Below are 23535 nucleotides of genomic sequence, written 5' to 3' on the forward strand. Positions count from 1 at the left end.
TGAGATGCCTTTTATTTTTCATAGAATTGTTTAGGCCATCAGCTTCATTAAAATAGTACAGGTCCTTAAGTTTTAGCTCTTGGATGTGCAAATAAGAGGAATAAGGAATATAAACAGCAAAGAGCAACCATTCGAGCCAGAACATCTTGTGTCCGTATGTAAAAGAATCAATGCCAGCTGCTCTTTAGGTGAGGTTTTAAGAGGGCCTGATTCTCCTCTCGTGGACAGTGGTATAAATCAGGAATAACTGCACTGAAGTCAAAGAGGTTACACAGGAATCATCAGGGCTGTAGTCCTACGGGTACCTCTATGTCTACACAGCAAATCAAAGTGTGATTGCAGCATGACTACACATACCAATTTTCAGGGCCATGGGTGAGTAGATTACAGCCCGGCATAGCGCCGCAGTGCAGTCAGTGCATGCGCAGAGCAGTTTGCACATGCACAGCATGCTGAACCGCACAGCTGGCGAGCGGGGCTCGCCACAGCTTGGCGAACCCTGCCCATTGTAGCTGCAAATATCAGAGGTGTTGCGAGAGTGTTATGCACCCAGGGGCAAAGGAAAAATCTGCCCCCCTGCCGCCACCATGCAGCGGGGCCCCGAACCTGGCACACAGCTGAGCCCAATCCTGGGGGTGGGGAGAAAGCTTGTACCACGTCTTGCCCCACTCCCTCCAGTTTGGGGCCAGGCCCACGCATGCACTAACCTGCCGGCAGAGATGGAGGAGGGTCGGGCTGGGGTTGGAGAGGTGGGGAGTAGGCTCCAGCTGCCACCAGTGGGCAGAGGAGCAGGTGAGCTGAGGGATGACAGAGGAAGCGCCCTAAATTGGCGCCCCCCTGAGCATGGCACCTGGGGACAACTGTTCCCCCCCCTTCGCTACACCACTGGCAAACCAGCCTGTCCCCAGCCATAATACACTGAGTCTTTGAGCTAAATCATTTGCATTCCTGGTGAATAAGGAAGTTTAAGTGGCTCTGGAGCTGCTAGCCCCCAAGCCTGCACTCTCCCTATTATGGTGCTACTCAAGATTAAGGCCCCAATCTGGTCTGGAGCAAAATGTGCCTGGAAACCCCACTAAGATCACAGGCTGGGAGCTCTATGTAAGCAACACCTGAGAATTGGTGTGTAAAGGACGAGGATGGTGAGGTATAGAGATTTTCCTCTCCAGGATGGCAGTTCAAACCCACACATCTGCCACTGAGCTAATATCACACTAAACAGCGGTGGATTTGGCATAGTTCCTACTTCACTACAATTACCACAGACACACTTGGTTGGCTGTCTCCACACAGAAACCAAGGAACGATCAGGTATGGAGTCACAGTTCCTGCTAAGGTGTGCGCCTGCATGCACAAAAAATTCTTCCCCCACCCACCCCTTCTGGAGAGCCACGCGGGGCCAGTGACGGCATGATAAGGGAACCACTGGGGGCAACTGAGGCCATCTGGCAGGGGGCCGGGATCTGCCACAGCCGCATGATGGAAGCCTGCTCCGGTGGCCAGGGCTGCTGTGGAGTGCGGGGGTATAGCCTGTTCTGGCAGCTAGGGACAGGAATGGGACCTACTGCATGGTGGGGAGGGCAGGGTCTGCTCCAGCAGTCCTGTTCCCGACATGTCCCACGGGGGGAGTCCTATTACAGCAGGAGACAGAGACAGACACAGAGACAGAGAGACAGAGTGTGTGTGTGGTGCCACAGTGGTACCCACCAGAACAAGCACAAAGCACAAGACAAAAACTCACTCTGCTCATAGTTGGAAAATCTTAGCGGGAACACTGTATGTGGTCAGAACTTTCCCTGTGACTCCTAGCGATGGCTGAGGCATATCAACAGGTTGGTATGAGAAGGGGAATTTGCACTGCTACTATATTTGTTCTGTGGCTAAAAGACTCCAGCTCACATGGCCATCCAGGTGGCAACTTGCACTAGATTCACACAAAAGCTTCTTAAAAATCAACAACAACCACCCCCAAGCATCAGTTCTAATCTCAGCTGACTGGTAAAATCTCTTATTTTGCTAGCTGCAACTGCAGGAGGAAAGCAATGCCTTTTCAAACATGCACAAGCCTCCTAGGACATGAGTACCCTTCCTCTGGGAGTGAGCTTCCCAGCCCATGGGAAAGGAACTCTGGCTCTGCATCCTTGAAGGGAAATAGGGTGGAGAGGCAGGACTTTAAGACCCTGAGTCTCAAAACCTTTCCAGCTATTTTTAGAGCACAAGCATGAGCTCTGCTACCCTAAGCAAACATCGCTAAATTGTATCCATTAAGCTATAAACAATTTAAGAAGCCTTTCAATTTCCATAGCATTTCCTACCCTTAGGCACGTTCTCTCTCACTAAAAGCTTAGCCAATAAATAGGGCAGGGCATAGTTAAAGGAAGAGAGAAGAGACCTTGGTGAGGAGGAAGTAGGTTGTAGAGAAGAAAATAGGTGAGAAAGAGGGCAATCAGTGGGAGATTAATCTGTACTGGCCCGTTAGCTTGGAATACAGTATGTAGCTAGAAGGAAAGGGGTGAAAGAATGAAATAAGTGAGCAACTGAAATGATGTAGCTAGGATGCCACGTATTATTATCTGTGTTATTGTAGGGCCTAGGAGCCCTAGTCATGGACTTAGTACCCTATGACGGTTTCCCCCTCCCCATGCTTTATTAAATTGTCCAAAGCATCTTCATTGTCCATAAGAAGAAATATTTCATGTAACCTATCAATTTTAATGTCTGAATCTGCTGGGTCTGTATATCTTATTTTGGTATATACATATAGTACATGTATCACTTTTGTATGTAAATACAGGACTATGTAGCACTTTAAAGACTAACAAGACGGTTTATTAGATGATGAGCTTTCGTGGGCCAGACCCACTTCCTCAGATCAAATAGTGGAAGAAAATAGTCACAACCATATATACCAAAGGATACAATTTAAAAAAATGAACACATATGAAAAGGACAAATCACATTTCAGAACAGGAGGATGATGCGGGGGTGGAGGAAAAGGTAAATGTCTGTGAGTTAATGGTATTAGAGGTGATAATTAGGGAAGCTATCTTTGTAATGGGTAAGATAGCTAGAGTCTTTGTTGAGACCCCCGCGTAGAGTGTCGAATTTTAGCATGAATGACAGTTCAGAGGATTCCCTTTCAAGTGTAGATTTAAAAGGCTTCTGAAGCAGGATGCAGGTAATTAAGTTGTTGAGACAGTGTCCTTTTGTTTCAGCTACCCCAGACTAACACGGCTACATTTCTATCACTCTTGTATGTAAAGTTAGACATATGGGGTATGAAATGCTTTAAAATATGCAAATGAAACCATTCAGGGTGTTTCCAATGCTGAGATACCTTAATGACTGGGTGATCAACTTAACGACTTAAACAGCTTTCTTAGTCCATTAAGTCTAAGCATGGATTGGTTTTAGGAAGACATGTGACCACCCCAGGTCTCACCAAATAATTTTCTATGGAAGGTGGGAGAGAGAACAACTGGTTCCTGCCCAAAGCGGAATACATAAAACAATGGGAAGCTATCTGTCCCCTTGTCTTTGGCTGGCATGACACTCAAGAGAATAGCTGGGGACCTCGGGGAGGAAAAAAGATTTTCCCTGGCTTAAAGATTTGCCCCTTATTAAGAATAGCTTTAGGATAAGTTTGCAATAAGCTTTAGTGTTATTTATGTTAGAACTAGCTATGCATTTTCTTTTATTTTAAATTTGTAATTTCCTTTGCTCTGTCCATTTTCACTTGTAACCACTTAAAACCTACTGTTTGTACTTAATAAAAATTACTTTTATTTATCATCAAGCTCAGTGTAAATAATTGTTATTAGGGGGCAATTAGTGCATACATCAGAGGTGGGCAATAATTTTGGCAGTGGGGCCATTTATTTAATTTTGGTACATGGTCACTCCAAAATGAGATGAAAGAATTATCCATGAAATGATGTTTCCTGCCAACTTTGGGCACAAAATAAACCCAACTCTCAAACATGCCACAATAAAAATTATTGTAGTCTACATACCGATGTCCCGAGCTTGACAAACGGCAGCCAAAGCTGCTCGCCAGCCCCGCACTGTGCATGCGCAAGAGCTGCATTGCGCATGTGCATGCCGCCAGTAAACGGGGCACGTGGCTGAAATCTACTCGCCACGGGCAAGTAGATGCTATAGTTTGTCGAGCCGCACCGATGTCCACTGCTGAAGACAAAGAAGTGGAAAGGTTCTATGAAGAACTTGATAGCATTGAAGTTGCTAAGCCCCACCGTATATGTTGTTTTAGTCTGAAGAATCCTAAGGTGGGTATTGGGGGGGGGGAGGAGGGGAAATCAAGAAAACTACACCAGACAATATGGTTCAATATGAGAAATGAAAGAAGTCAAAGGCTGGCTGACTATGCAGAAGCCTCACATCTTGAATACCTTCTTCAAGAAGAGGGTTGGAAGGCAATGGACTTGGCAAGCACCAAATGATGTAATAAGAAATGAAACTGATTATGTCCTGGTCGACAAGAGGCGACTGGTTACAGATATAACAGTCATTCTGGAATTGGCCGTCTGTAGACACAGTCAGATCATCAACTGGTTAGAGTGAGACCCAAAATAATCATCATATGGGAAGAAAGGAGAAGAGTGAGAGTTAGGCAATGCATGTGGATACAACAGTTCCACTCAGATCTGTTTAAGGATGCTGTTGACTCTGAGTTGTGGGAAATGGATGAGCCCGAAGATACTGATTCCGACTGCTATCACTTTTTAGCGAAGTTCATCAAATGTAAAACTGCTGCTATTGTAAAGAAGCCTAAGGAGCCCAGAAACTCTCTTCCCGGCAAACACTTGGTGTTCTTGCTAAACGGAGAGAGATGACAGCCAAGGGCAATACTAGCCTGGAATATAAGCTCGTCTGCAAAATGTTGAGGAGAAAGATGACAGAAGATTATGAGCAGTATCGCCTTGCAAAACAGTAAACGGCAGTTGAAGAGAAAACAAGTCTGCAAAGAGCTCGGCGTGAAATCCAGTTACGCCAAACTCTTCCAAGTGCATTTGTTAACGAAGAAGGTGGAAGAATGACAAACAGACATGAAATGGAGCAGATATGCCGGTATGGTGGCAGCAGCCCCTCAGAAGATGAAGTTGGGAAGAGCGGCAGTTTTAGACCAAGTACACATAGAAGAACTTCGTGCGGGAGGTGATATACTCTTAAAAGCCCTTCGTGAAAGATTCTCAAGGTACATTAAAAAGGGCAGAATCCCAAAGGATTGGAAGAGATTGCAAACTGTTCTTCTGCTGAAAAAAAGGCAATCGAGAAGACATTCACAACTATCGACCCATTTGCCTGTTTCCTCATCTTTATAAGGTCTTTATGAGACTTATCCTTCCCCTACTGAAGGATCAGAGACATGAGACGGGAACAGGCAGGTTTTCGTAGGGGACTCTCGACAACGGACCACATTTTTGTAGTCGCATAGATGACCAAAAGGTGTAGAGAGTACAAGATCCCACTATACTTGTTATTCATTGACTTTAAAAAAGCCTTTGACTCAGGATTAGGCTTTGTACAAACAGAAAAGACGACAGTCCCTGATCCAGAGGGCTCACAATTTAATTAATTTCCTTACCATAAGGAGAGTCTTCAATGTTGTCATAAAGTCTGCTGTAACCTCTGACCTCTGCAAAGAAGAGTGCTACAGTGGGGATACTCATCCAGGGCAGTGATTGGACAGCATATTTTATCTCGAGCTGCACCTGATTCTAAATATAAAAGCAGACAGGTTTAATTTTACAAGCAAAAACTATAAAATTAGTATGAGCCTTCATGAAAATGCCAGCGTCTTCCACAGAACAGGAAGAGCACATGTACTAGCCACTTAATGCCTGCTTCTGCACCAATTAAACTACTCACAATACCTTCCCTACTGTCCACAACACCTAGAGTACCACCCTTCTAATGAGAATCAATCATGCTCTGTCATGAGAGAGCAATTCATTATCCACCATCAGTTCAGTCGTGCTGATAGTTGTCTTTTGCTGTGTCACAAAGTTTCTCATCAAGGAAGTGACACTCTCTGTCCTTTACTATCTCTGCTCCTCTCCCTGCCTTTAAATACACAAGGCTTCCATCCTAATGTATTTTTGGCAGAAGTACTGTTGGCCTCATAGAAATGCTGGTCTGGAAGTGGCCTCAAAAGAAAAGTTAATTTATAATCATCCCTCTGTCTCTTTCCACTCATCATCATTTGTGTTCCTAAGGTGAAGTTTCATGTTTGCATAATTTAATGTAGCATTCAAGGGTGCTTTTTGTGTATTTTTGATTATTTGATAGCCAGTAGGCGTTGGAGAAAATGATCACAAGGTTATGAAGTGGCCAGCCCTGAGTTCTAATTTGGGTTTATTCACTGACTTAATATTTAGTTTTGGGGCACTTAAATTCTGCATCAATTTCCCCAGCTATCCTATGGTGACAACTACCTCTCCCAGGGATTTTGTACAGTATGTTATGAACATCTCAGGGGACTGAAGGGAGGTTATTTGTAACTTTGAACAAAAAATTACAGCTGAATTGGCTTAATTCAGCTTTGAAATTTTACTATGCAGGAAAAAATGCTGCTTTCAATCACCTTTTAAACACAGAAGCAGTTTCCTTATCAATTTTTTCTTTAGACTGCCCTCCCCCTTTTAGAGGTTTATGTTTAACAAGGTAACTTTTGTGTTTCCTTTCAGAAGGGGAAGGAGGAGGGCAGGTCTTTACTACTGTTTGATTGCATATTTCTGGTTCCATATGAGATGTGTAGTTGCTTGACTCTTTCATACCTTTGAGGTTCTACTGTAGCATACGTGCTGTTGTTTTAAAGCACAATGGAAATTGTTACTTAAGGCCCTAGTCCTCTTTTAGGATGGACTGCATGGATCTCACAAACAAAAGAAGGCAGACTCCATGTGGAGCCTCTAAATAGTTATCACCATATCCAAATAGTTGAAGTGCTAAGCATAGCTAGCCTTTACTCATCCAGGAATAGGAATTCTGAAGAGGTAAATTCAATCTGCCACAAAACTGGCAAGTTGTTAAACTAGGCAATAGATGAAATTCTGCTCACCTCTAGAAACTGGGGGTGTTGCTCCAGAGTGTGATCAAAAACCAAGTAGTAACTCAAAGTTCCAAACAGCAAATAAAGCACGAGTGCACCAACATTTGTTACAATAAGGAGACTGATGATCTGTCGAAAGGGTTCGTCCTCTGGCCACGTGGCTGGATACACATATGGTGTAAAAAAGTTGTAATCTACATAGTTCAGGACTAGATCCATTGTTATATCTAAACAACATAAAAAGCGTATTAATAATCTGCATCACAGTTACATGTTAATAGCATAAAACAAAACAATTCTACCTGTTCCAAACCCAGGATAAATGTGTGTCTTTAATCTGTATGTACTTGGATAATCAAAAACCAATGCCATGTGTCTGTTGTAAACAGTAGCATATTTGAATTCTACAGTGTTTCAAGTATATCCCTTATAAATAACACACAACATATTCCATGCTTGTGAGAAGGCAGCGTGACAGTTGTAGAGGAATCAGAAGCTCTGTTTATCTTCACAAAACAGGTACAGACAGAGGCTGTCTAGACTGCAGGCTTCTTTCAGAAGCAGCTTTTCCGGAAGAGATCTTCTGGAAAAGCTTATTTTGAAATAGAGTGTCCACATGCAAAAAGTGCAACGAAGTAGTGATGTGCTTTTTCGAAAGATAGCGTCCAGTAAGTGTGGACACGCTCTCGCATGTAAGGCTGCCTGGAACCAGTCCAGGCAGTTGCTTCTGGGTGCTGTTGCCTAAGGCTAGCTGAGACACTTGCTTAAAAGGACCCCCTAGGACGCCATTTTTCTGCTTCTGCTGTGTGCTCGCTACCTCTCCGAGGGACAGCAAAGCTTTAGCAATGCACACTCTGGTTGCCCTGCTTCGGGACACCAGAGCACGCTTCTTGCCATGGAACTGGGGCTGCCTCTAGGCATGCAATGGCCCCACACTAACATGCTGCAGCTTCTGCAGCACATTGTGCAGACTGCCTTCGTGGTCCTGCCTGAGCTCACGTCAGAGCTCATCAGCGAGACCCTCTGCCAGGATGCAGGAGCAATACCCCAGCAACCGCACCCTACGGTAGAGTGCGTTTGGAGCCTAGACACCAGTTCCCACTGGTGGGACCGACGGGTGATAGAGCATTGGGATGATCAGCAGTGGCACAACCAGCAGTGGCCCTAAAACTTCCACATGAGGAAGGCCACCTGGCTGGCTCACCCCTGCCTCCAACGACAGGACACCCGGATGCAGGAGGAGGTGGAGAAGGAAATGCTGGTTCAGGGGAGGGGGCTCCAGGCCGGGCAGTGTTGGGGTCAGATGGAGGGTTAGGGTACTAAGCAAGCCACAGACTTCTGGATGTGAGGGTTCAGGAATTTGGGCTGGGGTATGTGAGGGGCTCAGGGCAGGGGGTTCCAGTGTATGACAGACTCAGATGTAGGGTCTGGGGGAAAGGGGAGCGCAGGCGTGTTATGATGCTGTGGCCAGGTGGGGGCTTGGCCCCAATTGGGGGTTTGTTGGCCAGGCTTCATTTTCAAATAAAATACTGTGTCAAACACAAAACGTTTCTACGTTGTCTTTATTTCTGAGAAGGGCAGGGAACCTTTTTGAGTCAAGAGTCACTGACCCACAGAAAAGTCAGTTGGGGCCACACAAGTGAGATGCAAAAAAATCCTCCTCCAATCCCCCCCCCCAAGCTCCACTAATGTGGCCCCAACTGTGTTGGTGGGAGCAGGGGACACAGTACTGGGGAAGGGTGCTACGGCAGGGTGCCAGTGGGGACCGGTTTCTGAGGCTGGGGAGTGGGGAACAAGGGTGTGGGGAGTGGGGAACAGGGGGGCACCCGCCTCCTCCCAGGATTCTCCCCGCCCCCCCGGGAAGCCGGCACATGCCTCCCGCGGCCAGCCAAACCCCCGCAGGCACCTGCCCCGGGGCCAACCCCCCACTCCCGGGGCACAGCCAAACCCCCGCAGGCACCTGCCCCGGGGCCAACCCCCCACTCCCGGGGCACAGCCAAACCCCCGCGGGCACCTGCCCTGGGGTCAACCCCCCCCTCCGGCATCGCACCCGGCACGCCACAGAGCTGTGGGAGAGGAGCAGTCAGTGCACTTCTGGAACCCCCAGAAGTGGCACGAAGCTGCAGGCAGGACTTCCGTCCACCCCAGGAAAACCCTACCAAATTTGCAGAGGAATTTTTGCTAGTGTGCAATGCCTATGAACCCTCTGAAGCAGACCTCCTGCAACTGTGTAAGCTACTTATAACCCCTAGCAAGCAAAAAAAAAGAAAAAGAATGGCTCCTGATAGCAAATTGGCCCACCACTGAGCATCCTTCTGATTTGCCAGACACTGGTCCTGACGCTGCCTACTGGAACAAATGTAAGAATCAAGCTAAGTGCCTGCATGAGGCCATTCCCCAAGTATGAACTCCAAAAACCAACTGGACGGCCATACATTGCTGTAAACAGCAACAGAGAAAAAACCCAGGCAACTATCACACAGACTGACTGATGGGTTTGTTTGTTTGGTTGGTTTTTTGGGGTTTTTTTTTGGGGGGGGGGGGGGGGGTTTGCAACATTCTGGTATACAGCAACCAGGTGAAAATGGACAGGGCGCCCTGGCGCATGCGTTTGTTAATGGCTTCCTACCTGCTATTAGCAGTATGTTAAAGCAAATAAGTGTTGGATGGGAGGTCAAGACCATGGACAAATTGCAAGCAGTGGCAGAGCATTGCCACCGCACTCTAAAAAGAAAGAGGAGCAGTCCTCACAAAAGTTAATGGCTCTGCAAATACAGCATTATTCAGGGCAGGGCAGACAGTACCGGGAACGGGGAGGGTACCAAGAACGGGGATGAGGTCGGAGAAGGGGTCATGGCACTGGGTTTTTGGGATTTAAAGGTTTCAGCTCCGCTCATATCCACCCTGTGGGAACAAGGCATTATTGTCCCCTGTTCCAGCCCCTGTAACACCCCTATCCTCCCAGTTCGAAAAGGTTGATGGGAAATCATGGCTGTTTGTTCAGGATCTTTGAGCCATTAACTGCATTGTTGTTCCCACCTTTCCTGTAATCCCTAACCCAGCAACTATTCTGGCTTCTATCATGCCAGACGCAACTCATTTTACTGTTGTTGATCTGTGTTCTGCTTTCTTTCTGTCCCAGGTAACACAGGTCCAATATGTAAATGATCTGCTCCTCTGTTCTCCTTCATTATCGGCCTCAGAAACTGACTCTTTAGTGCTTCTCACTGCCCCCCACCTTAGGGTTACCTAACTACTGTAAACCTTTTACTCTTTTCTGCCACGAGCAATCTGGTTGTGCACTTGGGGCTCTTACTCAGGAGCATGGTGGAAAAAAAATCGCCCAGTGGCTTATTTCTCTGCCACCTTGGAACCCCGTTGCCCAGGGTTTACCGCTCCCACCCCCCCCCCCAGCCTGCGTGCTGTGGCTGCTGCGGCACGCCTAGTGAGTCCCTTGTCCTCTGCTCTCCTCTTTCTCTCATGATCCCCCGCTCCATAGAAACTCTCCTGCTACAATGTAATACAGCTCACCTTTCCTCCGCCCGCCTCACTAGGTATGCAGTTGAACCCTGCCGCTCTCCTTCCTCTGTCCGATGACAGTGAACCCCACGACTGCCTTGCAGCTGTCTCTGCTGTCACCGTCCCACCCCCCGACCTTTCTGATGTCCCTCTCTCAACTCCGACCTTGCGTTATTCACTGACGGTTCCTGCTTTCGAGAGAGACACGGTCGTCTCCTTGCAGGATACGCTGGGGTATCGCTCTCTGAAGCCCTAGAAGCTGCGCCGTTACCTTCTGTGACAGCGCAAGTCGCTGAACTAGTTGCCCTAACCCGCACTTGCTTTCTGGCTGAGGGGCGCTCCGCCACCATTTCTACTGATTCTCGTTACGCTTTTGGGGTTGTACATTGCTGCTCTCCTGTATGCAGTTTTACTCCCATCTGCATTAGCTATTAAGTGCCCTGGCCACTCCACAGCAGATACTGATGTTGCTAAGGGTAATACTGCCATAGAACCTTCCCCAGGTGCATTTCTCGGTTCCCTTTCTGTTTCTGTACCACCGCCGTCCCTTTCTGCCCTCACCCTGCTCCAAGACCCTGCCCCAGAAGCAGAAAAAGACTCCTGGGTCACTCAGGGTTGCTCTCTACACCCCGATTCCCGTCGGTGCTCGCCTACTGGTACCTTTGTGGCCCCCTTTTCACTCTACCCCTCTCTGGCCACCCTGCTTCACGATGTTTCGCATGTCGGAAAGGAGGGGATGGTCTCTGCTGTAACTAAGGCAGGATGGTGAGCCCCACATTTCAGCTGTTTTGCAGCCCGCCACTGTACCGCCTATACCACTTGCCAAAACTACAATGTTGGCAAACCTGTAAAGGTAGCTCACGGGTTCTGGGGCCTGCCCCAAGCACTGTTCTTGCATTGGCAGCTTGATTTTGTACAAATGCCTAAGTGTCAACGATATGAATTTATTTTGGTTATGGTATGCTTATTTTCAGGTTGGATTAAAGTCTTTCCTTGTCGCAAAGCTGATTCACTGTCTGTTGCCAAATGTTTGTTAAATCATATTATGCCTGCCAAAGGAACTCCTGCCACTCTGTCCAGTGACCGGGGTACACATTTTACTGGACAACTTGTTCAGCACCTGGATCGTGTGTTACATGTCACACACCTGCTGCACTGTCCCTACCATCCCAAAGACATAGATTAAGTCCTTTTGAAATTGTTTATGTGAACAATGGCTACCATTAATCCAGTCCCAGACTTGAACTTGACTCACAGTACACTCCTTCAGTACTGCAAGTCACTTCCATTCACAGGTTCAAGCTGCCTGGCCGACGGAACCCAACTCTGATGCCGGCCATGCTCTCGAGACAGATGATTGGCTCTACGTATAACACCACCAACAAAAACACGCCCTGGAACCCCGGTGGAAGGGCCCGCATCAGGTGCTGCTCACTGCCCAGACGGCTGTTAAGCTATCCGGCATCACAGCATGGATACAGGCTTCGCAGTGTAAGAAGGCACCACCCCCAACAGACCAATCATCGCCTCAGGACCATGCAGAGTCAATTTTGACTCCAGAAGAAGACGTAGAGGAACAGCCTGCAATACCTTACAACCTACGTTCGCGTAAGGATTGCCTGAAGCAGACGAGGACCAAAAGGAAGGCCCAAGAAGAAGCAGTAGAGAGCCTAGCGCCTGCTGCCTGGTGGACATAAAACCGTGACTGCTGTTCCCTCAGTGGAGGTTGTCAGAACCAAAAGGGTCTTGCCTCCAACATGTGCCTCTAGTGGGGCCTGTTCCTCGGCCACTGGTGTCTTAAGGTTTGTGGAATCCACAATGACAATTCTTTTATCCACCAGCAAGTATGGATCGCTCAGACCCTTAATATCTCTAATTGCTGGGTCTGCAGCCACATCCCAGCCCACTCACAAGCTGGTTCCTGTCTTGGCAATCCCACTTAATTCCCCAGGCCTCACCCGTTAAACAAGACATGGAACAGTAATGACACTTGGGAAGCAGTGGGAATAAATGTATCTAGATGGATAAGTGTGGAGGAGGAAAAAGGTCACTGGTGTTGGGTGTGTAATGAGACGGGGCTGAATCTGGGGAGGAGCAGATGTCTCCAGCATATTGTAACAACAGTACAATCTTTCAATGCCATGCAAATAACACCACTCCCTGTAAGGAGAATCACCGTGTGCCCTTCGGGGGATATTACTCCACCTTTTTAGAAACCTATATGGCAAAGGGGTGCAACCGACCCTTCCCAGCTTTGATAGGGCATCAGTGGGTCTGCGGGACAAAAGCCTATACCAGGTTACCAGTTAACTGGTCAGGTATCTGTTATCCCGCCCAACTTTTCCCACAATTCCGAGTGTTAGAGTCCTTCCCACGAGAACACCTCCGTAATTTTAGGCGAAAAAGGAGGGACCTGTGCTCTCATTGGCAAAGAATGTTGTGTATATATACACACACCTGACAACACCAATGATGTAATAGATTGCGCTAGCCACTTGGAACAGATTGCATACCTTCCCCACGAAGAGCCAAGCTCCCTGTGGAAATGGCTAAGTAACTTGTCCAATTTCTCTGGCATAGGAAACTGGTTGTTTCAGGGAGCCCTGACTATCCTATTTAGGATCTTAATGATTTTTGTATGTTTTCTGTTAATCTCCTGTTGTATCAAAAAATGTGCAAGTCATGTCACAGACATGTCCCCTCACCAGAGTGCTAATCTGATGATTTTAAATAGCATTGATTAACAGATAGACAAAGAACAGTTAATGCAAGGAACCCAGTAATTGTTGGTCATAGGCGTGGCTTGACCAAAAGAAGGGATTGTGAAAGTAGAAAGAATTATACTATAAGAGAAAAATGAATTATGCTGTAATAATTGAATAAGTTGAAGGAATAGTGTTTGTCTCTGAACAGGAAGAAGAAAAGTATGTTAATGTTGTTTGTAGGAATGCAGATTACAAAGTGCTAGCCAGAGTTAATAGGAAAAGGAACATTAGGTGTTAGGGAAAAAATTGAGATAACCAAGCAATTGGACAGGAGATTGCTGTGTGCTTGATGTGGAAATGAAAATACTTGAGTAGCCTCACACTAATTATGTGAAGTTTTGCCCCTCTTTTAATCCTGTTACTTTTGGCTTTCTTTTGACTGTATAAATCAAGGGGTTTGAACCTTGTAGGGCGCTCACATTTTCTGAATGCATTTTAGCAGAGCTTTGCTGAATAAACAGAGCGGTCTGACAAATCTGAGTCCTGTCTGACTTTGACAATTTGGAGGTTCCACCGAGATGGCAACCATCTTCGCTGAGGCTGTGTGATCAGACCTGATCTTTGTTCAGACCCCAGCTACCTTACCCATTACAAAGATAGCTTCCCCAATTATCACCTCTAATACCATTAGCTCACCTTTCCCCACCTCTAATATTAACTCACAGGCATTCACCTTCCTTACCCCCCCCCCTCGCATCTGCCTTCTGTTCTGAAATGTGATTTGTCCTTTTCACATGTGTTCATTTTTCTAAATTGTATCCTTTGGTATATATGGTTGTGACTATTTTCTTCCACTATTTGATCTGAGGAAGTGGGTCTGGCCCACGAAAGCTCATCATCTAATAAACCATCTTGTTAGTCTTTAAAGTGCTACATAGTCCTGTATTTTGTTTCCAGATTACTGTACCTCTTTCAGGAGTCTAATCTGCCTCACATATACCAAATTTCACTTTATTTAAGCTGCTTAGTTACAAAATTAGACATAAAACCACAAAATATCACAGCACCCTGCTACTGGAAAAAAAGTTTTTTGTCTATGAAATTTGTTTGTGTGTGTGCTTTTTACAGTTTCTTGTAAATCAAGGCAAATATCTAGATGAGTTCATTTACTCCCTGGAAGACCCACCAAGGGCATATATACCTCTGGTTGAAAACCACTGCTGGACAAGATCACAAAAAAAAATTGGCATTGTGGCTTTAAACTATAAGTTGCATTATATTAATAAATTAGTTTAAATAATTGTTTGTGTAAGATTGCAGCTTGAACTTCCTTCCTTCCCAGTCAGTGTGTCTCACAAACTTCCCCTGATAGTTCATTTTAAAGGGACCTAACATCCATAAGCCCCTTTTGAAGTTGCAGCCCCAAATATATGCCATGAAGAACTTTCCTCTCTTTTACCAAAATTATGATTCACTAGGACACACACAAAATTTTAAACTATGGCCTGGAGTGGCTCATGATGTCCCTGGCTTCTCTGCTGAGGCTGCTAGTTGTAAACAGCAGATCCAAAATTTGTTAAAGTTCAAAATTTGTTTTTGAACACACAAAATTTTCACCTATTTTTGACCAGCTCTTATAATAAATGCTCCTAATTACTGGAGAGCTGGACATTTTAATCTATTGATAGGAAAGTGCTATTTAAGAACTATGCAACTTAGCTGCAGCTGTAACAATCCCAAAATATTAGAAGAGACAAGGTGGGTAAAAAAATGGGCATTATTATTATTTTTATTAGTGGTGTTGGATAGCCTGGTCAAGGATCCCTCTGTGCTAAATGCAATATAAACACAGAAGAAAAGAGCTTACAATCTAAATAAGAATTGAGTAAAATCACCAAGTCATTTCACAGTAGGGATGTAAGTGACTAGTCCGCTTCCCCACACCTTGGTGCCTCTATCAGAGACAGGCAGCGAGGGGGGGAAGCTGACTTAAAAGCTAGTTCCTCCCAGTACCATATGGGGGAGAGAGACAGGTAAGGCAGGTGGGGGGACCAGACATGGCACCTCTGCTTTTTAAATGTATTAAGAGCTGCTAGACTCTTAATACACTTGAAAAGCAGGGGGGGGGGGGGGGAGCCAAGAATCAGCTGTCCTAGCTTCCTCCAAGTCCCCTCTGCTGCGCCTCTGCTTTTTAAATGTATTAAGAGGTAGCACAGAGACACAGCAGGGTTAGCTCACAAGCCAGTTGGGAGCTACAGTTTTTCCCCCCTTACCCAACTAATTGAGTAGTCGGTGGAAATGCCATCAACTACTTGATTAGCTGATTACCCATAATTTAACATCCCTATTTCACAGAACAAATGAAACCAAGTAGAAAGGGCCAGCTGTTTACTCTTCAGCACTGATCCATCAAATCCAAAGGCACTGCAGGTGTGAGTAACTCTCACCAGTCAGGTGTTTGCAGTCTCACGGAGGGTAGCTGATTTTTCTCAAGAATGACCCTGGCCAGATTAGACGAATGACGGTTTAGACATTTAAAACAAGAAACAAGAAACAATGTTTCCCTCTTGTGACAAGATCCTGCGGGACTCGCTCCAGAGCAGAGGGCGCGTTACCTGCAAGTGTCCCTCGCCATCTGCAAAGGACTAAGTACAAGTCAGAGAGGATGCGCACAGCAGCCCCCAGCCCCCTCCTGCGCTGTCCCCCGAATGGGAGAGGGAGGTAAGAGGAGCTGGGGGGATGGACAATCTCTACCCAGCTCACTAATGCACATGCTGGGGGGGTGCACCCCCCTCAACTTCGCCCCTCCCCCTCTGCACCCCGCCCGCTTCCTACCTGCAGCGCGCGCCCCAGGGAGCAGCTGGCCCGAGCTCGCTGCGAAGGGCTCTGGGCAGGGATGGGCGTGGCCACTCCAGCTGCCCTCAGCCCCACCTGGCCAGGCAGGGAGGCGGGGCTTCGCTGTAGCCCGATGAAGCGTCAGCGCAGCGCCCGGCTCGCGCGAGGCTGACGAGTGGCGTGACGCAGGAGGCGCGCGGTCGAGTGGCCGCAGCGCTCCGGGATAGGTGAGCGCTGGCCCCGCCCCAGCTCGCGCCCACGTGGGTGTGCCAGGCTTTAGCGGCCCCTGGCGCGCTGTAGGTCCTGCCGCCTGCGCGCGCCCCCTCTGCTCAGCCAAAGCGCCCTCCTGGCGCGGGGGCCTGCGCGCAATTTTTAGACTTGTTATAGGTGCATGGGGGCGCTCGGCACCTGTATGCGGCTTAAAATGCATGCAAAGCCGGCAGCCCCAGACGCAGGAACCAGAGCAGTAAAATATCCCCTTTTCTGGCATTGCATTTCATGCTCTCACCTCACAATGTGCACACCCTGAGATCACTAACAACATTACACAATCTCGGAGAGTAGTTAGTCTGTATCTTCAAAAATAATTTGTGGATAACCGTTAGTCTACTTTGTTAGGGTGTGTCTAGACTACATGCCTCCTTCGACGGAGGCATGTAGATTAGCCAGATCGGAAGAGGGAAATGAAGCCGCGATTAAAATAATCGCGGCTTCATTTAAATTTAAATGGCTGCCCCGATCTGCTGATCAGCTGTTTGTCGGCAGATCGGGGGAGTCTGGACGCGATGCGCCGACAAAGAAGCCTTTCTTCATCGGCACAGGTAAACCTGGTTTCACGAGGCTTACCTGTGCCGATGAAGAAAGGCTTCTTTGTCGGCGCATCGCGTCCAGACTCCCCCGATCTGCCGACAAACAGCTGATCAGCAGATCGGGGCAGCCATTTAAATTTAAATGAAGCCGCGATTATTTTAATCGCGGCTTCATTTCCCTCTTCCGATCTGGCTAATCTACATGCCTCCGTCGAAGGAGGCATGTAGTCTAGACACACCCTTAGATGCATAGCATATTGAAAAAGGAAGTGTGCCTGCAGCTTACGGTAAGGAGATATTTGATCCGCAAATATAGGACCAGTCTAGCTGCCCCAGCTGGGTCTGTCCAAGTAAACCTAGACTTTGCCTGACAGAAGTTTGTGTAACCTGTGGTTAAAAACCTTCTTTGATAGAGATTGCACAACTTCCCTTGGGTTGGAAGCCTATTCCAAAGTTTTATTACCCAGACAGTTATAAAGGACTGAGATCAGTTAATTAGGACTTTATGTCTGGGAATATTTGGTACCAAGTGGCGTTTCTAAGCACTAAAAGGGAGGAAAACAAGTTTTTTTAAAAAAGAAACCAAAGACCTAGTCAGGGTAGTTCTTACACATGCATACTGGAGAACAACCCAAGATGAATACAATGTGGCCTGGAGGAGGGGAGGGAAGGAGAAGAGATTCTGGTCATCTGGGAAATATTGCCTCCAGACTTTCAGAAAGGGAAGTTAAACACTCCTAAACATGGACCGTTAACTTGTTAAATGCTGTATGCTAAGTATAAATTTTGCTTATTATTGGCTCTGTGCCACAATATATCCTGTTTTCATTTTGAATAGCTCACCTGCCCTTTGCCAAAATATATTACTGTGTGTTCTAGTTTGATTTTACCTCATAGACTCACAGACTTGAAGGTCAGAAGGGACCATTATGATCATCTAGTCTGACTCCCTGCACAATGCAGGCCACAGAATCTCACCCACCAACTCCTAGAATAATCCTCTCACCTATGTCTCAGATATTGAAGCCTTCAAATACTTTGAAGGCCCCAAGATGCAGAGAATCCTCCAGCTGTGATCTGTACCCCATGTAAGAGAGGAAGGCGAAAAAATTCCAGGGCCTCTGCCAATGTACCCTGGAGGAAAATTCCTTCCTGACCCCAAATATGGTGATCAGCTAAACCCTGATCATGTGGGCAAGACTCACCAGCCAGACACCCAGAAAGTTCTCTATAGTAACTCCTATCATCCCTCCATTGACCTATTTCCTTTGAAGTAGGAATAAGAGATCCTCCGGAAAAGGGCTTTTTTCCGGAGGATCTGGCCAGTGTAGACGCACTTTTCCGGCTTTTCTAAAAGCCGGAAAAAAGCGGCGGACATTTTTATTTAAATGCCGCGGGGGATATTTAAATCCCCCGCGGATTTCCCTATTACGATCTCAAAAATTACCATGCCCCTTCCGGAAAAGGGGCCAGTGTAGACGTAGCCAGGAATTGTAGCAGAGCAGATCAGTGATCTGTTTATGGTGTTATTCTAGGATGGCCCATATCCATCGTTCTGGAAGGAAGGTGTGGAAGTGCCTATAGCAGACAACTGAGTAACCTGACCACAGGGGATGTTTCTTTCTAATTGCTGTATATCTCCTAAATCTCCCAAATGATTTCTTTTCAAGCATCCAAATATGTGCTAGGCATCTCTCAATGGAAATAAAGCTACATTACTATTCACAAATGCCCCTATACTGAACCATTAAAGTCAATGGGAGTTTTACCACTGACTTCAATGGGTGCTGAGCTAGTCCCAAAGAAAATAATGCCTAAACTCAACATGACCCAGTAACTGCCGGTCACAAATGTACCATAATAAATGGTACCATTTGGCATTTCTAAGCTATAGAAGGGAGGAAAATAAGTCTGTTGAAAAGAAACCAAAGACCTAATCTTATAGGTGTATCCTGGAGAAAAACCCAAGATCAATACAATGAAGCCCTTTAAAAATGATCTCATTAATAAAACAGGCCTGGGAACAACTGGTAGGTGTTTCTGTTTTTCTCTCCAAATGTGTAAATGGCTTTGAAATGTTAGTTGGTATCATTTAGGAAGGATTAAAACTCTTGCAACTTAATGCTTGAAAAGTCCATGCTTTGGAAATCTGAATTTAAATCAACTGACAGCAGGTACCAAGATTGTTCCAATAGGCTACATCTACAGTGGTGCGTTCTTACGCAAAAACTCTTTTGCAAAAGTGTTCTTGTGCAAAAACTCTTCCAGAAGAGAGCGTCTACACTGGCATGTGCTTTTGCGCAAGAGCATCCATGCCAGTGTAGACGCTGTCTTGTGCAAGAAAGCTCTGATGGCCATTTTAGCCATCGGGCTTTCTTGCGTAAGAAATTCATGTTGCCTGTCTACACTGGCCTCTTCTGGAAGAGCTCTTGTGCAAGAGGGCTTATTCCTGAGTGGGAGTGTCAAAGTTCTCGGGCAAGAAGCCCTGATTTTATACATTAGAACGTCAGTGTGGACAGGCAGCAAGTTTTTGCGCAATAGTGGCCACTTTTGCACGAGATCGCGCCAGTGTAGACACAGCCAGTGTTTAAATGTTTTGTGTGTTCTAAAAATCTAGCATTTAATATAAGAAATAAAAAATTGTTTATATCTATCCATAAAGTAAAAATATGTTACACTTTTGAAGGACTTGAAAGCTATGACGTTTATTAAGAGAAAATCTGGTATACTGTGTACTTTGAGAGAGGTAGCAATTGATGCTGTTAAAACTGCGAACACCACAAGCTCAGGGTCTGAGTTGTTTCCAGATTTTGAAGCCTAATTCTGTTTTCTCTCTGCTGGCAGTTTTTATAGACTTCAGGATGTTTGTAGATTTACTAATATTTGTTATTGTTTCTAACCTAGTAACCTTCACAATGTGCACTAACTAGGGTAGACCACCTCATTTTAAAGTCAGTTCTACGCTCAGGTTGGGGTGTGGGTTTTTTTCTCCAATGTTTAAAAATGTGATGAACTTCAGGGTTTTTTTCCTGTTTCATGGCACATGTACAGATGACTTTTTATTCCCTCCTGTAAAAACAGTCGGATCTTGTTATAAAGATCCATCTTCACATACGACGGTGTGTAGAGCACATGTCCAACCAGTACAGGTATAAATAGCAGTGTACCTTGTGAGGTGCAGCTTAGGAAAGTAGAGTGCCCTACACTCTTTGGCCCCCTACTTGACATGATCTCTTTGCATCCAAGCAGTGCCTTGTACTACACTGCTGCTTTTTGCAGCGTAATGTCCTGCTGCTGCCCACTTGCTAGTCTTTTCTTATCACAGTGAAAGGGTTTGGCATTAGGAAACTTCTGAGTTCCCCACTGGCTCTTCCCTCTAGCTGCGAGCAGAAACTGGGTGGAAGCTGGGTAGGGGCTCGGAGCCACTCCCCCCGCCCGGCTTCTGCACACAACCAGAGGTTCCCAGCTGGGAGGTGGGGCCACGTGCAGAAGCCAGGCCGGCGGAGTGGCTGGGAGCTCCCAGCACCAATTGTGGCCTCCCCCTCCCAGTGGCTCCCCCGCCCCCGCCAGGCTTACATCCGGCGCCCAGCCGGGAATTCAGAAAATACCGGACATTGCACCTGTCCGGTATTTTCTGAATTTTTCGACTGGACAGACAGTGCAAATACTGGACTATCCAGTAGAAAACCGGACACCTGGCAACCCTAGGCCTACCCCTGCCCTGGCCGTGGATCACTTCCTAAAGCAGCCAGCAAACTCCATCCCAAGTCCTGTCGTGCCCCATCTCTGCTCTGTGGAGAAAGGATACAGAGTGGGGGGGGGGGCACCTTAACATCAGCACGTCTGCTCTCCCTCCCCTGCCCTGCGCAGAGAGCAGGAGGCTCCCCAGTGGGAGGGGCAGCTCCAAAGCAAAGGGCAGGAGATGTGCAGCAGTGGGGAGAGGGGCAGCGGAAGTGCTGGCTTGAAGCCTCTCAGCCAAACCAGTCAGGATGGTCTGTCAGAGCAGGGGCCTCCCAACGCTACACACAACACCCCCGGTTATTAGAACTGTAAGAAATTAGTTGGAAAAAATATTCTATTTTCCCAATGTATGTGCAGAGTGCATTTGCCAGCAATTTGTACAGTTCGGTTCCTCTATATAGTCAGCCTGTTTTATTCCCACAATAAACAACAGAGAAGAAATTTTTTTTTTAAAAAAGTAAGTATTACTGCACAAGAATTTTAGAAAAAAACATGGCTATATCAAATTGCAGATTTTTTTTAAGAACTACATAGTCAAATGAAAGGATTCCAGAATTCTTTAAGAATTCTTTAGCCAAAAGTATACATTTAATAGCTTCCATTGACATCCAAGATCAATAAATGTGTTTCCCTTAAAATACCCCGATAGTTAAATAAACAGTTTCCTGCAGTGTTTGTACCTTGAACACTGCAGCAGGAGGAACCAGAAACTAAACTTGACTAGTGAAACATGTCACTGGTTGTTTTTGTTTATGCTGAGAAACATAAGCACACAGCAACAAATAAACAGAGATAAGTCAAGGGAATGATTAAAAGTCTTAGCATAGCATAATTATCAATCAGATATAAAAGTAATAAGGAGTACAGGATCTTTCGAAAAAGCCTGTCATTTTTTAAAGAACTGCGTCTAGACCGTGGTTTTATTTGCAAAATGGTACTTTTTCGAAAGAGCACCATTATGTGATTATGCAAATGAAGCATAATATTTAAATCCCTGCTTCATTTGCAATTTCAAAGTGTCTAATTTACATCCCTCTGTCGAAAGAGGAATGTAGTCTAGACACAGCCACAGTGTGTGTGTCTATCATTCTCACAAACACGCACTGTCCTTCCCTCTCATCTCCTGACCCAACACATAGTGGGGGGTGGTTGTTACTTCTTTTACTGCTTGCAAAGTGGATTATTTTTGGTTTTTGACTGGTCTGTACATTTCATAATTTTCATTTTAATTTTCATTTCTCTCTTACACTTAAATTTAATTCTTTGAGTAGTGAGTTCTAAAACACCTCACCATGGTGGCTGGAGTAATTATCCCTGTGGTAACTGCTGCTGCTGGAAGGGGCTGGCATGTCTCTGCAGCCCCTGAGAAAGGCAGAACAGGAGTTCTCCACACGCCGTCCTTGCCTGCAGACACGACTCCTGCGGCTCCCATTGATCGGTAACAGGGAGCTGTAGCCAGTAGAGGCTGTAGGCTCAGTGCCCATAGATGAGGGGCAGCACATGGCGCCATAGAGCCATTCCTGTACATGCCAGCTGCTTTGAGGAGTGGTGCAGGGCCAGAGCAGGAGTAAGCCTCCCTTAACCCCACTGCTCCACCACCCAGAAGCCATCTCAGTTAAACAGCCCAGCCAGAGCCTGTTTCCTAAACCCCTGTTCCAACCCTGGACCTCCTCCTGGACCCAGACATGAGTCCCCCTGCACCCAAACTCCTTCCAGAGTTTGCACCCTGAAAACCTCCTGGACCCCAATTCCCCACCCTGGGCTAAGCCCGGAGCCCGTCCCACACTAAACCCCTTGGCCCAAGACCACAGCCTGCACCCCAGCCCCAGTCTGGTGAAAGTGAATGAGGTTTGAACAAGAAGGGGGATAGGATGAGGCCTCAGAGAAAGAGTGGAGTAGGGGCAGGACCTCAGAAAAGGGGCGGGAAGAAAGTGGGCCAAGGGATTTGGGTTGGAGGTAGATCTTACATTGCACTGAAATTGAAGAAGTGCTCTTGTGGTTATAAAGGCTGGAGTCCCCTGGTTACATCCCTAGTCAGTAGCCAGGGGAAGGGAAGGAAGGACAGTTTTGCCAGCCATATATAGAAAAACTAGGTTCAATTCTCAGCTCCAAACACAAAATCTCCGTTACACTTCCTCTTTCTGCCTTAGTTTCCCCATTACCAAAATAAGGATCATTGCTCCATATCCCAGTGAGGGAGGCTTCAGGGATAATTCAGTAATAGCAGGGATGGGGAACCGCAGGCCCGGAGGTCGGATGTGGCCCCCAGCTTGTCTTGATCCGGCCCTCGAGGCTCAGCCCCTTTACCCTGCCCCTCCCCCATCTACTGCGCAGTTGGGAGCACACAAAATCTACTAGCCAGTGTCCCTCTAGGCCTTGGTGTGTGAGGATTATGTGGGAGCATCTTTCGTCTCTGTTGGAGGGCACAGCAGTGAGGGTTCGGGGGGGTTGTTTGCTTTTCACTTATGTGCAGCCCCCAAATGATTTTTATGTGCAGACCCGTAAAAGGTTCCCCTCCCTGATATACAAGATGAACCCTGAAACAGCTGTAATGAACACAATGGAAAACCAGACACCTTTGTCTCCCACCCCCGCTTCTGCCCCAGCCGGGGCCTTTCCTGCACTGCCTCCGTGACACCCCTCCCACTTGGCGAGCTGAGTGTCCACTTGCTTCCCTCAGGAGCCGGGGTTTGGCTCTCCCCGGAGGTCTGGGTGGGAAAGGGGGATGTAAAATCCTGTTAAGTTAGTTAACTGTAAGTGCTGGGCTGGAGTACTTCCCCTGCAAGAGCCCCTCACCAGTTAACCAGTCGAATTTCCACATCCCTAGACTGGGAAATGTATTGGAGGTACTTTG

The 23535-nt window shown here is 46.7% G+C and overlaps 1 protein-coding gene across 1 annotated transcript in view; it reads right to left on the minus strand.

Annotated features, from left to right (window-relative positions):
* The window catches only part of LOC102463426 (lathosterol oxidase), a 33224-nt gene extending 16919 nt beyond the window's left edge, over window positions 1-16305 (minus strand). Inside the window, exons 1-3 of the mRNA XM_075909259.1 lie at window positions 16132-16305; window positions 7082-7299; window positions 5606-5738 (exon numbers count right to left, since the gene is read on the minus strand). Of these exons, the coding sequence (XP_075765374.1) occupies window positions 5606-5738; window positions 7082-7291 (343 nt within the window). The 5' untranslated portion in view covers window positions 7292-7299; window positions 16132-16305. The remainder of the gene's footprint in view (window positions 1-5605; window positions 5739-7081; window positions 7300-16131) is intronic.
* Between the last annotated feature and the right edge of the window lie 7230 nt (window positions 16306-23535).

The sequence above is a fragment of the Pelodiscus sinensis genome, chromosome 26 (assembly GCF_049634645.1).
Source record: "Pelodiscus sinensis isolate JC-2024 chromosome 26, ASM4963464v1, whole genome shotgun sequence".
NCBI classification, from domain to species: domain Eukaryota; kingdom Metazoa; phylum Chordata; order Testudines; family Trionychidae; genus Pelodiscus; species Pelodiscus sinensis.